General features: G+C 43.7%; 1 protein-coding gene across 1 annotated transcript in view; it reads right to left on the minus strand.

The window, feature by feature from the left end:
* PCSK5 (proprotein convertase subtilisin/kexin type 5) overlaps positions 1 to 15,990 on the minus strand; it is a gene marked incomplete at its 5' end in the record, with an annotated part of 476,836 nt that overhangs the window by 131,192 nt on the left and 329,654 nt on the right. The window contains one exon of the mRNA XM_011947042.1: positions 275 to 377. Within this exon, the coding sequence (XP_011802432.1) occupies positions 275 to 377 (103 nt within the window). The remainder of the gene's footprint in view (positions 1 to 274; positions 378 to 15,990) is intronic.

Raw genomic sequence — 15,990 nt, forward strand, 5'->3', positions numbered from 1 at the left:
TCAAAAGTGGCATCAAAGGCACCCTATTCATTGGTGAGGAAATCTATTCCATGTCCAGGGAACTGGTCCTTCTGGTGGGGACTGGGCGTCATGGGGAGAGGATACTACAGAGCTGGGCTGTGCCCAGACCAAGGAGAATATCTGTGGAGTGGGAAGGAGTTTGGTTCTTTCTCACTGCAGGCCTGTGGGGTGCCGCTAAAGTGGTGAGCACCTCCTCTCTCCACCCTGCAATCCATGAGCTCACACCACCGGGAGATCCTGAGAAGCCACTTACCTTGTCATGGGGCAGGTAGTGCAGTCTTCCTGGGTTGGTCCCCGGCACTTGGCACATGAGGCCTCACAGGTCTGGCAGTGGCCATGGTCATCAACGTATTCTCCTGGGGAACAAAATCTAGTTGTTTACTTCATTTCTACATGGCAAGGCTGCCTGGGCTGTCAGTCTGAGAGCAGCCAGATCTCTGTGGCTGCCTGAAAGCAATGCAGACAACACAGAGAGGAGAGGCCTTGAATGGCTTCAGCTGCTAGTCCCAAATCCTGATCTTATCATAACAACTGTTCCTCTCCTGGGGGCCCCAGAAGTTGGAACCTCAAAAAGTTATGAGGCAATGACATATTTCTGAATCTAGTCAGCATGTGTTACAGATTTTATAAGTAGGGAAGACCAAGCGGGGCTTCCCACCAGACCCCTTTACTGGACTCCTACTGACTTTCCCATTAAAAGCTGAGGTCTCCTGGTCCACACAGGGCCCTATAGTTTTGGTTCAAGTCAAGCAATGAGCAGGACCCACCTAGATCTTGTCTTACCACCCCATGGGGTAGAGGTGCGGGAATCGTGGTTACTGGTCAAGAATGGGTGCTGAGTCTTGGCTGACGTTGGGCAATTGTAAGCTACATCTCACTCTGAAAGAGTAATAGTGAAGAAATAGCCAGGGAATTTCTTCCTTTAATTGGAAACTTTATCTTTCCCAAGGGAAAACACATGTGGGGCCCTGCAACAGAAGCAAATCCAGCCTCACAAGTTTCTTGGAAACATTTTAAGAAATTACTCCCACAGCAAAGGTGGCAAAGGGGGGCCAGTCTCATGGAAAGTAAATCTCATGGATTTAAAGATGGGCCTCTACTCACTGAATCCAACCCTCATTGCACTCATCCTAACCTGCTATTGTCTTAAAAAAAAAATTGACAGGCTTCTTTGGTCAGATCCACAGAGCCACTTTTTCTGGTTTAGAAACTGGTCATGCTCAGAAAATATGGTTTCAGATTTTGGCAGAGACACAGCCTTCACTGGACCTCAACCTCCTCCAACTCTGACAGCCCCCATAAGCCATGTCTGAACACTGTCAATCTGAGATCCAGCTGGTGGGGTGAGATAGCAGGATCCACCCAGGGTTTAATCAAGTTGTCTCACTGAAAGGCCAAGACTCATTGCCTGATTTAGCACAGTTGCATTGAAAAGAGTCCTGGAAACCCAGACTTGACTGGTGAGGAAATGAAGGAAATTCATCCTTCTTTCTCCCCCTCTCCCCCACCCCCATCGCTTCATTAGACTGGTACAGCTAGCATGTAAGTAAATCTTATATATGTAAATTTTATACTTGCTAGCACTAAACCCCAAAGATGAATGTGAAGAGACAACTAGAGTCTGCCTTTATGTAGCAGAAAAAGCCTTTCACGTAGAGTTATTCTATTCGTTTTGTTAACTGAAGGGAAAAGTGCATGTTCAAAGTGATGCAAACATGTAATCACAGCACACCCTGCACACCCCGGGCTCTATTCCTCTATATCTCCTCATTGTTACCAAGGCACAATTTGGACTGGGAAACTTATATACAATTTTTAGAATGGGACTGGGACTGTGATTCTCACTTCAGAACTGAGTAGGAAACCTCCCAGGAGACCTAGGCCCAAAAGAGTGCATAACTAGCAGGGGCAAAGAATACAGGTATGCAGGTTGTTCACTGCACAAGGTGCCTACCCACCCAAATGGTCCAGTGGAGGCTGACATCCAGCCCATTTGCTTCACCATGCCAGGCACTCTGGTGTAGGCTGCCTGTGCCTCTGTAGAGGGACACCTTTTATTAACTCACACAAAGGCGTTGACTGGACTGGTTACATTCTTGGTAACCAGTAGTCCCAAGACAGAAAAAAGCTGTGACCTCCATCTAGCAGGAGTGGTGATTTCAAGCTGAGACTGTGTCACTTACTACAGGCATTATCATAGTGATGCAGCCTTCTTTATATTTATCCAGGCTCCTCCACTTCACCTCTTATTGATGGCTTCCACTGTTGTTGTAGGAGGCACAATCAATTGGGCAGGGTGATTATCAGTCCAGTTACCAGCAAAATTAAGAGCAGAGGAGACCCAGGGCAGGCTTGGTGGGAAGAAGTAGACCTTGCCTACAGGGGCCAGTGCAAACAATTTGTGTTTACAGTTAGATGATATCTATGTATCTTTCAAAAAAATATGCTGAGTGGAACAAGAATGGAGGAGGTTCATAGAAGCTTAAAACCCTACAAAAATTGTATTCTAGAGAAATGCAGACTCTTAGAGAGCACAACTTATCTATTCATTCATTTTATGGAGATATATATATATATATATATATTTTTTTTTTTTGAGACGGAGTCTTGCTCTGTCCCCCAGGCTGGAGTGCAGTGGCTGGATCTCGGCTCACTGCAAGCTCTGCCTCCCGGATTTACACCATTCTCCTGTCTCAGCCTCCCTAGTAGCTGGGACTATAGGTGCCCGCCACCTCGCCCGGCTAGTTTTTTGTATTTTTTAGTACAGACGGGGTTTCACCGTGATGGATATATTTTTTAACACTACATACATGCCAGCAACTAAGGGAGATGTAGGGATGTACAAATTAAAAAGACCCTGCTCGTGGGTTCTCAAAGATTTTGTGAGAATGATTTATAAAGAGATAGTTATAACCCAATTACTAGCCAAGGGACTTCTACTTCCTCAGGCCAGATTGAAAACCAAAACAGAAGGTGTACACAGGACTCCGCTAGACCCAGAGGCAAAGACAATTACTTTGCCTTGACATCGGTGCCCATAGGAATGGACACAGTGGTTTGCTTCTTCCACCTCCTCATATTCATCTACCCTCATTTCCATGATGTATCAGATCCAATGCTAGGACAGGATTTTAAACTAAAACACCTTGCTCTGCTAAGTCAAATGCTACTTAGAAGGTTCTGAAAGTTATATCATGTCCGTGCCCAAAGATTTTATCACACAGATGAGGCATCGTTAGGTTTGTTGAGGGTTATTAAGATATAACAGTGAAAATGTTGAATTCTCTTCTGTATCTCTTGTTTGCCTTCTCATTGGCTTCCATAAACCAGTAGGTGGCTGTAATACCCTGGCTTTGCATGTCCTCAATCTACTCAACTATAGTGGCCTCTGTTGGCACTCACAATGTGCTGCCTTAGATATAATGACCACAAAAGATTACCCCATCTCCTACCCTACTTGGGGTAGGCCAAGCCATCCCAAAGCCCAAGTTCCACCCATTCTTCTGCAAAAGGAGACACCTTCTCATTTGCAATAAGATGTCTGAGTTCCCTTGGCTTTTTTTTTTTTTTTTTCCTCAATGTCAAAAGTCATCTCTGTTTCCTCCTTGGCTTTTTACTTATCTTCTGTCTCCAAGAAAGGTCTGCCTCTCTTCCTGGCTATTGTCAATTCCCCATCTACTGTTATAATCTTCTTTCCTCAGGATATTTCTCCACCAGTTCCTCTGTCTTTAATCTCTTCCTCAAAACTCCCATCCTTGTCTGATCTACAGAAGTTTTCTGCTAACCTAAAACCTTCCCCAGCCCTTTCCCCACCCTGATAAGGTACTCATAAAACTTGTTTTTTCCTCCTACTATTTGGAAACAAAATGGTGAAAACTTCATGACCTTGAAGCTTATGTAAGAGAGTCAGTGTAAGGCAGCTAAACTGTGCATGTCTCTCAAGTCTGCATGCCTCTTCACATTAGAACAGCTGATGAGAATAGAGGAAGCTTCTCCCATGCTCATATTTATGTAGATGTCCAAATAGTTACATAAACAACTGCCCCCAGCTCTTACAGGCACAAGTTTTCACTGCATGTTTGGAACTGAAGAAACCAGGTTCCAAGGACACAGAGAAGTTGCTTTTTTCTTTTTTTTTTTTGGTTGTTGGAGCAGCAAATTCTTGTCATCTGTCTTCATTGCACAATGAAGCTGAATGTTTATGACAGGCATGATATACAAAATTCTTACAAAAAGTCACTTTTAACAGAGCCTTCAGGGGCCAGTATTTTGTTTTCCACCTCATCCTACAAGCTCTTCTTTCTGGCATCTTCATCTGTTGTTATGATTTCCAGATCATTTTTCTCCTGTGATCAAAAATGTTCCATTCCCCCTTTAGTTCCTTTCTCATCCTATGCTATAATGGTTCAAAGGACATTGAGGAAGTGTAGTCACTTGGAGAGGAATGCTACCTTAAAAGTTGAAGACACAGCTTAAAAATTAATACTTATAAATTTTAAAAAGTTATGAGTGGCTTACTGTGCTTATTCCATCTCTTGATAACACTGTAGAATACTGTCAACAAGTCCAGATTCTAAGTAAACGTTATAAAGTCTTCCAGAATAACTGAACGTGTATCACAACACCCACAGTTACAAAATATGATTGAAGTAATCATTTTTAAGGTTTACATGGCCAGAAGAGCCTCATTTCTCCTGAACAAATGCTATGCTTTCTTTTATACCTCATAACATTTCTTTATTGATTACAGCTAACTTAGAGAATTCTAGCAAATAAATATGTCCACTGAATAAACTAATCAACACATAAATCTGATAGTTTATGATACGAGTTTAAAAACCTTTTAGCAAGATGATTAGTAAGAGAGGGTGGGAGGAATTTGATGAGAATTCAGTTGCTTGGTTTTTGATCTGGTTATTTCAGTGAGTAACCTTGGGGTATGAAATTATCTGTAGACCTCCCTGTGAGGCCTATTTATGTGCCTTGTCACTCAGATGCCAGAAATCATAGACTATGGGTGATTCTACAATCACAAGTGTTAATCAAATAATACTATCTCTTTGCAAGGATGCCAACATATAGTTTCCAACTTAAGATACCATTCTGTGAGGATAATTTTTATTTAAAACATCTATTTTTTTCACCAGCTACAATAAATATGCAGCAACACTTTCAGCTACTTATGTACTAATGAAATAAGTTGGTTTTCAAAGCCTTGTTAAGCATGAAGTTTTATAGCAAGACTCAAACTATGAGGCCATCAACTGAGACTGCAACATCTTTAAGTCAACACAATCATTTGACCTTAAAAAGGACGGAAATTCCGACAAACTCTATAACATGGATGAACCTTGAAGACCCCATGCTAAGTGAAATAAGCCAGTCACAAAAGCACAAATATTGTATTATTTCACTTAGGTGAGGTATCTAGAGTAGTAAAAGTGATAGAGACAAAGTAGAATTGTAGTTTCCAGGGCCTAAGGGTAGGCGGAAAGAAGGGGTTACTTAATGGGTACAGAGTTTCAGTGGAAGAAGATGATGAAGGTCTGGAGGTGGATGATGGTAATGTTTGCACGGCAATGTGAATGCACTTAATCCCACAGAACTACACACTAAAAATAGTAAGTTAAAATGGTAAGTTATGTCATGAATATGCTACCACTTTTTTTTTTAAAGTCTGCACAAACAGGTTTTGGCTTAGCAGGCCAATACTTTATTTCAGTCAAAAAAAATCAGTATTGCCTGTCTTTTGGGGATGGGTCCAAAGGGTATCAACCAATCCACCATCTTGGGAAGCCAGTCTGTTGGAGTGAGGCTTGGGAGACCTCCTGTGATAATGGAAATAAATTGATATATGAATAAAACTCAGGATAAGGGAGACATCTGGCAGATGGAAAACTCTGTCTTCTTCCTTTCCTCAAGGATGCACTAAAGACAGAATGAACATTAGGCAGCTAGAAGGAGGGTTCTACATCCCTACCCTGGAGGTGTCTGGAGGAAATCTCTTCTCTATCCCATTCTCTCAAGGACAACTTGCCCTTGTCCTTCCTGCATATTCTTTCTTTGACTGACAAGACTTATCCTTCCTGGTCCCATTGCCTTTTCATTCTCAGGCAGGCATTGGCATTGATCTGTGGGGTTTGTGCAGATGCTCTGAAATGCTACTCTGGCAACCTCATGGGTTGGCACTCCTGCAAAAAGGATGGATCGTAAATTGTGGCTCCAACACACACACAAATATTTAGTTTCCTTCAGCCTACACGTTGTTCAAAGGGCAGAATTAAGAGTTGATCTTTCTAGTTTCCACCGTCGTTTGGCCCTTGACCACTGTTAAGCAGTTAAAAAAGTGTATCCAAAGTGAAGTCTTGGCCAACACACCTGAATGTAGTGGCGATGTAGCAGTCATACAAGCTCCTATTCATGGACGCCTACTGTATTAAAGTGCTGTTCTATGTAATACTTAATCCAGACAAAAACCTCTTTTATAAACAAGAAACTGAGGCTCAGGGAGGTTAAAAAATCTTGCATAAGTTCATTCAACTAGGTAAGTGGCAGAGTTGGGCTGTGACCCAGGTGTGTCTGAGACTGAGCCCATGCTCTTTCTACGATATTTGCTGGTATGGATTCATTTCCCCCTTTAGTGTTCCAAGTAGTTTTGCTATTTATAAAAAGGAAGAACTGAGTACATGCCTCATCCCAACCACTTGATGAGGTAAGGGCATCAGAAAGGAATTTACTATGAAACAAACAAATTTTGAGCAGGCATGTTACACAAAGCAGATTTACTCAATGATTGATCATACCCTCCAAATTTGTTTTCTCTGTTAAAATGGCCACCATTCTTTAAAAGGCAATTCCATGTATCAAGTAAACTGAGATTTTACAAGCAGTTTGTTTTGCCCGTTAGGCTGTAAGTTCCTAAGAGGAACTCAGAAATATTTTTTTGAATGAATTAACTTGGTTGAGGGTCTGGACAGGGATTTTCTGTGTTGTTTAATTCTGTTCAAAAAAAAATACACTGGCTCCCCAGCAATAGCTTACAACCACAATTATGGTAACAGCTCTCTGTGGTGGTGGGGAAGACTGGGGTTGATTTTGGTCAAAGGATACGTTTCAGTTAGACAGGAGGGATAAGTTCAAGAGATTTATTGTGACTAGAGTTGATAACAATGTATCATGTACTTGAAAATCACTAAGAGTAGATTTTAAGTGTTTTCATCATGCACAAAAAATAAGTATGTGAGGTAATGCATATATTAACTCAATTTAGCCATTCCATAATGCATACATATTTCAAAACATTTTGCTGTACACCATAAATGCACACAATTTTTATGTGTCTTTTTTTTTTTTTAAGTTTCTAAACAGCTGGTTGCAAGACCAGACCCAAGGGGTGGGGTCTGGAGGTAGGGTGGAGGTAAAAGGGCTGAATGTGATTTTTTTTTTTTTTTTTTTTTGAGACAGAGTCTTACTCGGTCACCCAGGCTGGAGTGCAGTGGCGTATTCTCAGCTCACTGCAACCTCTGTCTCCCATGTTCAAGCCATTCTCCTTGCTCAGCCTCCAGAGTAGCTGGGACTACAGGCACCTGCTACCACGCCCAGCTGATTTTTGTGTTTTTAGTGGAGACAGGGTTTCACCATGTTGGCCAGGCTGGTCTCGAACTCCTGACCTCAGGTGATCTGCCCACCTCAGCCTCCCAAAGTGCTGGGATTACAGGCGTGAGCCACCACGCCCAGCCCTGAGAGTGATTATTGTCTGCAATTAAACAAAAAATAAATTTACAAAGCTTCTCACTGAACCTGTGGACGAGGAAAATCGTGAAAGACGTTGTTGGTGGATGGGAATCCATTGACTGCTCATGTTAGGTGTGAAACGCTTCTTGACAGTCTCTTTATTTAGTGGGCTGTCTTTTGCTATTCCTGTGAGCCTAGAATTTCTACAGGTTTGCTAGTGCACTCAGTCTCTCTGTTCATCAGAGTTACGATTTTATCCCCAACTGTCTCCTCTATTTGTGGCTGCAGAGGGCCCACCCTAGTGGGGAGAGCAGTACAGTATCTGATGCATTCACAGGGAGGCGATATCTAAGTTTACATACATGTTGACAGAAATAAGTGAGCATAATTTGACAGAATAACTTATTTATCTTTCGGAAAGCAGCGCCGACAACCTGATGCAAGTCACGCTTGGGAGATGCTTACTGAGAAAGTGAATGACTTGAAAGGACTGAGGGCTGGGAGAGCACTTCCCATGAGTGAGCACGACACTGCCAGGCCTTTAGGGATGTGCCTTTTCCTTTCTCTTTGGAGTGATGAAGATGGCAGGTGAAATTTTCAGGAGCGTGGCCCACGGAGCCTTCCTGACGTTCTGGACTACATAAAGGTGCTAGTGCACCAAGAGTTAAAGCCCCAAGTCCTTCCCACAGAGCTTATTACCATCCAAATGTTACTTGTTACGGCTTTTAAGTCCTCAAACACGGACACATGGATGAGACTTGTTATCCTCTTTCATTTCTTTAGCAACCCAATGAACCTCCCTCATGGCTTTTATAACTTCTCTTAAACCCCTTGAAATACCGCCGCAGTGTGACTTTCTCTGCTCCATTGCCCCATGGGAAGGGACATCCTCAAATTACCCTTTCTTTTTCTCTGCATCCACACATAGGAAGTGCTGGCTCATCATGCCTCTCCCACACTCCTTTCCTCTTTCTTTATGCCCTGACTTCAAGTGCTCAAACATTTCAGCCAAATCTCTAATCAAGAGAAAAGAGAAGCCCCTGGAAAGAGGAGGAGCTGCATGCCAAGGCCTGGGGCTCTAGCTGCATAGTAGCTGGTCGCAGCTTTGTAACTGACAGTTTAGTCTCTCACCGGTCCTCATTAACACTGTCTGAGAGATCCGCAGGTTTGCCCAGTGACAGGTCTGTATGGGATGCGGCACCCAGGATGTCTCTGTCCCTTGGTGACTGAGGAAGCATTTGATTAGTCAGGCTGCCCAATGATTTATTGGGAGTGACCAGATTGTGCTTTCAAAAAGACTAAGTGTGGAAATAAAGAAGGGAATCAAGGTTTGCTCCGTGCCTACTGCAGGTCAGCCTTACATTGGGTAAGGGCATACATTTTGGAGTCATCCCATCCTGGGTTACATTTTGGGGTCACTTCCTTCTCCAGCTGTATGAAATTAATCAAATCACATATTTCCCGGACATTCCTCTTCTGTAAAATGTGGATAACACTCTCTCTCTCTCATAGGATGTGGTGGGGAATCAAATGAGAAAACAGACCTACAGCACCAGAAGAATGGATGACAGAGGTTAGTTATGATTCTGTTTCTTTAATTGTGTTATCTCATTAAATCTCAGATAATAATGTAGGGTACATAGTGGTCTCAGCTCCATTTGATGAAACAAGGAATTTAAGCACCAGAATGTTAACCTGTGTGAACATCATCTAAACCCTGGTCAGACTGGATCCCAAATTGTGCTTTTTCTCCTGTCCCCAAGGAATGTATTGGCTGCATATGTGGGTGGCAATGAGGCAGCTAAAATTAATGACCCTCTGGACCGAGCACAATGATCTCGCAAAGCAACTGGGCTGCGGATGCAACCCATACACTTTCTTTTTTTATTATTAGCATCCCCTGGAGACAGCCTCCCTATACCAGAACAAAGCCAGCTTTTCCTGCACTGTGCTGTGGAAAATTCCAGAGCCATGGTTGTGCCCTTCTTAGGATGCTGAGGTCGAAGTCGGTCAGAAATAGGTGAATCTCCATCAGATGGGGCTTTTCCCCAGCAGAGTCTCATCAAGTCAGTTTCAGAACTTGGAATCCTTGGTTCCCTACGGACTGGTCACTGCACTTGGGCTGTACCTGCTTCTTCACTGAGTGGTGGGGGCTCCCCTACTTGGCAGGTATCGGGACAAATTGTACAGTCCTGTCCACCTCATTGAGGTGGAGCACATAAACAGGTGAGAATGGAAGTGAGGGCAGCGGCATGTGTATGGATGGGGGTGGGGAATGTGGTGTGGAGGGGCATGAGGCTTCCAGATCCAGGGGTCAGAGAGCTCAGGTGTTTCCTTGCCTACCAGCGTCCTTCCCCGTGGTTTGCTTCCTATCAGAACTTGAGGCTGTCCAGAGTGTGGAATCCAGGACTAGAACCTCACTGGTTCCACAGTGGAGAGGATGGCTCCTTCTCCTTTTTGAGATTCCTCTCATTCCCGCTGTGTGCTCAGATGACAATGAGCTGTCTTCTGCCCACTTGGAAGCATGCTTTCCCCCAAGAGGTGGGAGACTGGTAAAGTGCCTGTATCTGGAACCAGGTGTCCTAGATGTGAACCTCAGCACTGCCTTGGCTAGCTCTGTAACCTTGGGCAAGTTCTATAACCTCTCTGAGCCTCAATCAGCTCATCTGTAAAATGGTGATAATCACAGCTAAGAAAATGGCCAGATGGATTAAATTAGTTAACCCACGAAATGTGCTTTGAAACGTACTGGCACCCTAGTAAGCACTCAACAACATTCAGCTGTTGCTACTCCAGTGAGTAAAACTCGGTCCCTCAGATAAGCAACACCAGAGAGCAAACACCAGGGAGATCGTTAGAAACACTCAATGCTCAACTCACTTCTGTTGTGTGGTGGTTTTGAATCATGTACTTAATCTTTCTTCAGCTTCATAAAATGAGATCAGTTGCCCCAAACTTTGTTAGTTCCCTGTTTGTCTCCTGCCTAATATCAAGTAATATTATTCCTTCTCATACTGTGGTTGATTTAGAAGTGCATAGTAATGGCTGGGCGTGGTGGTTCACCCCTGTAACCCCAGCACTTTGGGAGGCTGAGGTGGGTAGATAACCTGAGGTCAGGAGTTTGAGACCAGCCTGGTCAACATGGTGAAACTCCATCTCTACTAAATACAAGAAATTAGCCAGGAGTGGTGGCACATGCCTGTAGTCCCAGCTACTCAGGAGGCTGAGGCGGGAGAATTGCTTGAACCCAGGAGGCGGAGGTTGCAGTGAGCCAAAATTGCACCATTGCACTCCAGCCTGGGTGACAGAGCGAGACTCCATCTCAAAAACCAAAAAAAGAAATGCATAGTAAGTATACACAAAATATCTCAAAAGGATTTCTTTTCTCCACGACTGTTCAAGGACCTCTTAAGAAAACAGACTCCAATTTTATTAACCATTGTATTACCTTTAAGAAGTCAACCAGGCATGGTTCTGTTTGGCACCAAAGTTCTATTCAGGAAATGGCAGCCAACTTCCCTTTGACCCCCAATGCTAAATCCACAGTTCTAGAAGGCTTCACTTGCTAAAAAATTGTGGGCACTGTAAACCAATATTGGACAGAAAGGCAGCTCAGCTATTCCTCTATTGCTTAATATTATTCCTCTTGTTGCCTCATGGAGAAAGCTCTTGAGAGTAACATAACATTGTGACATTCACTGATCTTCACCCAGCTCTTAGCACAGTGGTCAGGAATTGGTTGTGAGCTAACTTGTGCAACCTCAGTATAAACCCAAGGAATTGTTTCTTTGACATTAATAACATCAAGAGAGGATGCTTGACTCATCAAAACATTTCAGAGTGGTATGACTCAATGCATTCTTGCTCTTTTTTCCTTTCCTGAATGCCTTGATATCTCCTTTCAAGGCTCTACATGCCTCCCTCTACCCCATCTATGCCATAGAGAGCCTGGTTCCACCAGTGACATTGTAGCCTCTGTCGCCCTCTACCATATGGACCTGAGAACTTGCCTTCTCAGCCTAGTCCTACAGAGAAGTCCTGTGGAGACATGTAGAGAACAGAGGAGGAGCTTGCGAAAAACCTCTGACTTCGCTAGAAACAAACATCGCAGCTCTAGAAAGTCTACGTGGCCTCTAGAACAATTCAGTCCCTCCGGTAGAAGAGCCGGTTTGCAGTGCCTTCAAACCCTCCTCCCCTGGAGTCTGACTCCACTCTCCATTATTATTTTTAGTTTTTATTTTTTTAGATGGAGTCTTGCTCTGTCGCCCAGGCTAGAATGCAGTGGCATGATCTTGGCTCATTGCAACCTCTGCCTCCCAGGTTCAAGCAATTCTCCTGTCTCAGCCTCTGAGTAGCTGGGAGTACAGGTGTGTGCCACCACACCCAGCTAATTTTTGAGTTTCACTGTGTTGATCCTGCTGGTCGTGAACTCCTGACCTCAGGTGATCGTTATGGAGAAGGATCACCCACCTGCCTTGGTCTCCCAAAGTGCTGGAATTACAGGCCTGAGCCACTGCACCTGGCCTCCACTCTCCATTATTATCAAGCCCACCGCAAGTAGGTACTCAGTGTCTCCCCTGGAGGCCACTGGACCTTCCTGAACTAGGTAAGTCACTTTCCCCTTGGTGGTTTCTTTAGCAGCATCTCTAGAGAACAAGCAACCAGAGAAACAAGTCTGGACCCCATTTGAGGGGGTGGGCTCCTGGGCCTTCAAAACCTAGCCCATGGCTTACATCTGCAGCTACTAGGCAGGCTTAGCATCCACGGCTCAGGAAGCCTGCCTTTCCCTGGAAACTTGATTCTAGTGATCATCTCAGGCAGAGCTGGTGACTCAGGCCCTCCTCCCCTTCCCAAACTCCCTGCGGCTGCTGTCTGACCTGCTTTGACTTCTTTTTTGCTTTCAAGGCTGCTCTTGATATTTATCTTAACCAGATTTTACATGGTATGATGTGCCTCAGGCCCCAAATCTTCCTGGGGAGGGCCAGTTCCTCTCTCTGCTGTTCACAGTTTGCCAAAATGGGCCGGGATGGGCTGTGGAAAAGCTGCCTGTGGGCTTGGGGAACTTGAACAGTCTTTGGGTTATGCAATTGTCTAGTGTCATTTAGGTTATAATTTTCTAAAGATGAATTTGTCAGAGGCCAGCATTTTCTATGGAATAAAAACAACCGGCTTACTACAGTAGCATGAATGATAGACATGCAAAATGGCTAAAGAAGTAGGGAGAAGAGAAAGTTGTAGTTGTGTTGTTTGGGGAGTGTAAGTCCGGGCCTTGGGTCAAAGATAAGGGAAGCTTTTCTCGAAAAGCTTTCTCAATATTTTCACACTTAATTCTCAGAGCCAGCTTATGGAGGAGAGCATTGTTCTCATCTTACACATGAGGAAGACAAGGCTCAGGAAATTTAAGCAGTCTGACCAAGGTTACTGAATTAGTAATAATAAGAACAGTTAACACTTATTTCATGATTACCACATGCCAGGAATTGTTCGGAGTGCTGCACATAATACTAACTTACTTGATCCTTACAGTAACTTGACCCTGTTGGGAGAAAGGCATGGTATACTGCTTGTTTGTTAAATTACCCCAACACCTGCTTTTTGTTGTTTTTGAGAAAGTTGAGGCAATGAGACGTTAAGTGGCCTGTTAAGGTCACCTAGCTGTTGGCAGAGCTGGGACTTAAATCAAGAAGTCAGATTTTCAGACTCTTCTCTTTTAACCAGAGTTTTGCTATACCCCTTTTCCAAGAAAGTAGTAGAGATGAGATTTTTATCTTTAAATGCCACCCCCCTTCCAATATGCTAGAAATTCAAATCATTGGTGGGCTGCATGCACACACATATATGTGTGTGTGTGTGCGTGAATGTGGGGATAAAGTCAAACATGCAATCGTAGACTCCTCAATCATGTAACCTGGAACTATTTGCTTGCCTACCATTTTCTTGCATGGTGCGTGGGGTGTTGGAAGATGGCTCACTTTCTACCCTTTGTGGGACAGACAGAATCAGCTCACATCAACTACCAAGAAAACTAGCCCATGTGGAATCAAGTGTTCAAATCTAAGGCTTGCCCAGAGCAGCTGGTTCTGATTGTACTCTTCCCCGAGGACAGGACCATCTCTTGCTTATTTTGGGGTCTCGGTGGCCTCACTGTATGAGTGGAAGATTGTTCCTAAGTGTGAGGAATTCATTCAATGTTTTTGTTTGTTGAACTGAAAATGAGATTGCCTTAGGCATGAAAGAATAGATGTAGCTAAGTGGGCAAGAGGGAAAGTGGAGAATGTTTCAGAGAGAGACAAAGCAAAGGGGTGAAGGTAGAATAAGTCTGATGTCTCTGGGAGCAAGTAAATGATTGGGTTGACTGAAGTAGAAACCGAGCTTGGGAGAAATAAAAAATGACCTTGGATAGAGGATGTAGACAGATAACGAACATCAATTAGAGGGGCTTCGAGTGGATATGGCTGGTCAAAGGGAGCCACTAGAGATTTAGAAAGAGATAAAGTCTATGCTGGGCACAACTTTGGTGACAATCACCCTGGTCAAGGGAGACTAAATGAATTGAAAGACAAAGTCCAGAAAAATCAACCAGGAGATGGCTGCAGTAAGCCAGGGTGAGGGAGCGGAACCACTACAACCAAAATGGTGAGGACAGAGTGGTGTCCAGAAAATTGAGCCATCAGATCTCAGGGAGAGATGACCTTTAGAATGCATCTACTCTAGCTGCCTTTATTTACCCTGCCCCCAGGGTTGAATTCCCTCAATGATTTTCTAGTCTAGCCAGTGACTACTCAGTGTTTGAATGAATACTGAAAAGGAAGAACTCACTACCTCCTCTTCCATTTTTGGAAAACTTCAACCGTCTGAAATATCTTTGTAGTAGGCTAAATCTGGCCTCCCATGAAATTTTATACATTGGTCATTACAGCAGAATCAACTTCTCTGGACAAAAAGCATGATATTTATGGGAATAATGAAAAGAGAGAAGATCTGAGTCCAAGGCGTGGACGTATGGCTTTGAGTAGGTCGGTGAAACCCTGTTGGGCTTAGTCACTTCTGTGGAAATGACAGTGATACACATCCTGCCTAGTTCTCTGCTCCACTCGGAGGATCAAAGGATACGCTTTGTGACAATGCTTTGGAAACTTCAAAGTGTCACATAAAGGAGGGACAGATAAGATCATTAATGTTCTACAGGACGGACTATGGTACATAAGTGGCTGGGAAAGCTAGATCCATATTCCAGCTCTGCCACTTTCTAGCTGTGTGGTGTTTTAGGCTTGCTACTTAACTTTTCTAACCCTTGTTTCCATAGCTGCAAAAAAATATAAAAATAGCCCTACCTCAGAAAGTTGTTGTAATGACTAAATTTGACAAAGTATTTAAAGGCACTGAGCACAGGGTTTGTCTGGAATATAGTAAATGGTGAATAAATGCTATTATTACTGATAAATGACTACAGCCTGCATACAGGAAATGAGTGGCGAAAAAGGAGTCGAGCTGATGGACTTAAACTGGAGTGAGTAAGGAAATGGCAGTAGCATTGCCAGAGCCTGGGAATATAAGAAAGCTGGTTGGAATGATCTAGCAGATATATCGAAACTGAGCAACTCCTGGCGTAGCACTGTGCGTTTAACCGCATGCCACAGGCAGTATTTTGACAGTGGCAGTATTTTCAGCCTGCTCAACGCTGGGTGGCTGTGTTCTTTCTCTAACACACAACTCTTGTGATATCAACAAGACACACAACTCTTGTTATCTCTCTTCCTATATCAACCCAGATAACAAGAGTTGATGGAGCAAAATATAGTGCAGACGTTCACAGCACGTTCCACCTATAGCCATGCCATAAACAATCAGGAGTGCATTTCATTGTTGCTGGAGACAGTGTCATGTTTAAATACCAAAATGATGAAAGAAATGTCATCACCTGCACATTCCTTCAGGGAGGCCATCCTGTCCGTGGCCTACAGAACTGTCTGGCAGGAGAGTTGCACATCTGTAGATACTTGGCATAAAACTCACACAAAGAGAAGGTAAGTTGTTACAAAGGGCTTTTCTCACAGTGGTCTCAGTGGTTGGGATTTTGGGACCATCCTAAATGGTCCCAAGCATAGCTGCTATTCAATCAGTTATGAAGTGCTAGGTAAAAGATGAACCAGCATTAGCAGGTAAAAGGTGCAGTGCTTGCTGGGGCGAATGCTCATGGCTGGTGCAGTGAGGAGTATCTTTTTTTTTTTTTTT

The sequence above is a fragment of the Colobus angolensis genome, unplaced genomic scaffold (assembly GCF_000951035.1).
Source record: "Colobus angolensis palliatus isolate OR3802 unplaced genomic scaffold, Cang.pa_1.0 Scaffold257, whole genome shotgun sequence".
Classification (NCBI taxonomy): domain Eukaryota; kingdom Metazoa; phylum Chordata; class Mammalia; order Primates; family Cercopithecidae; genus Colobus; species Colobus angolensis.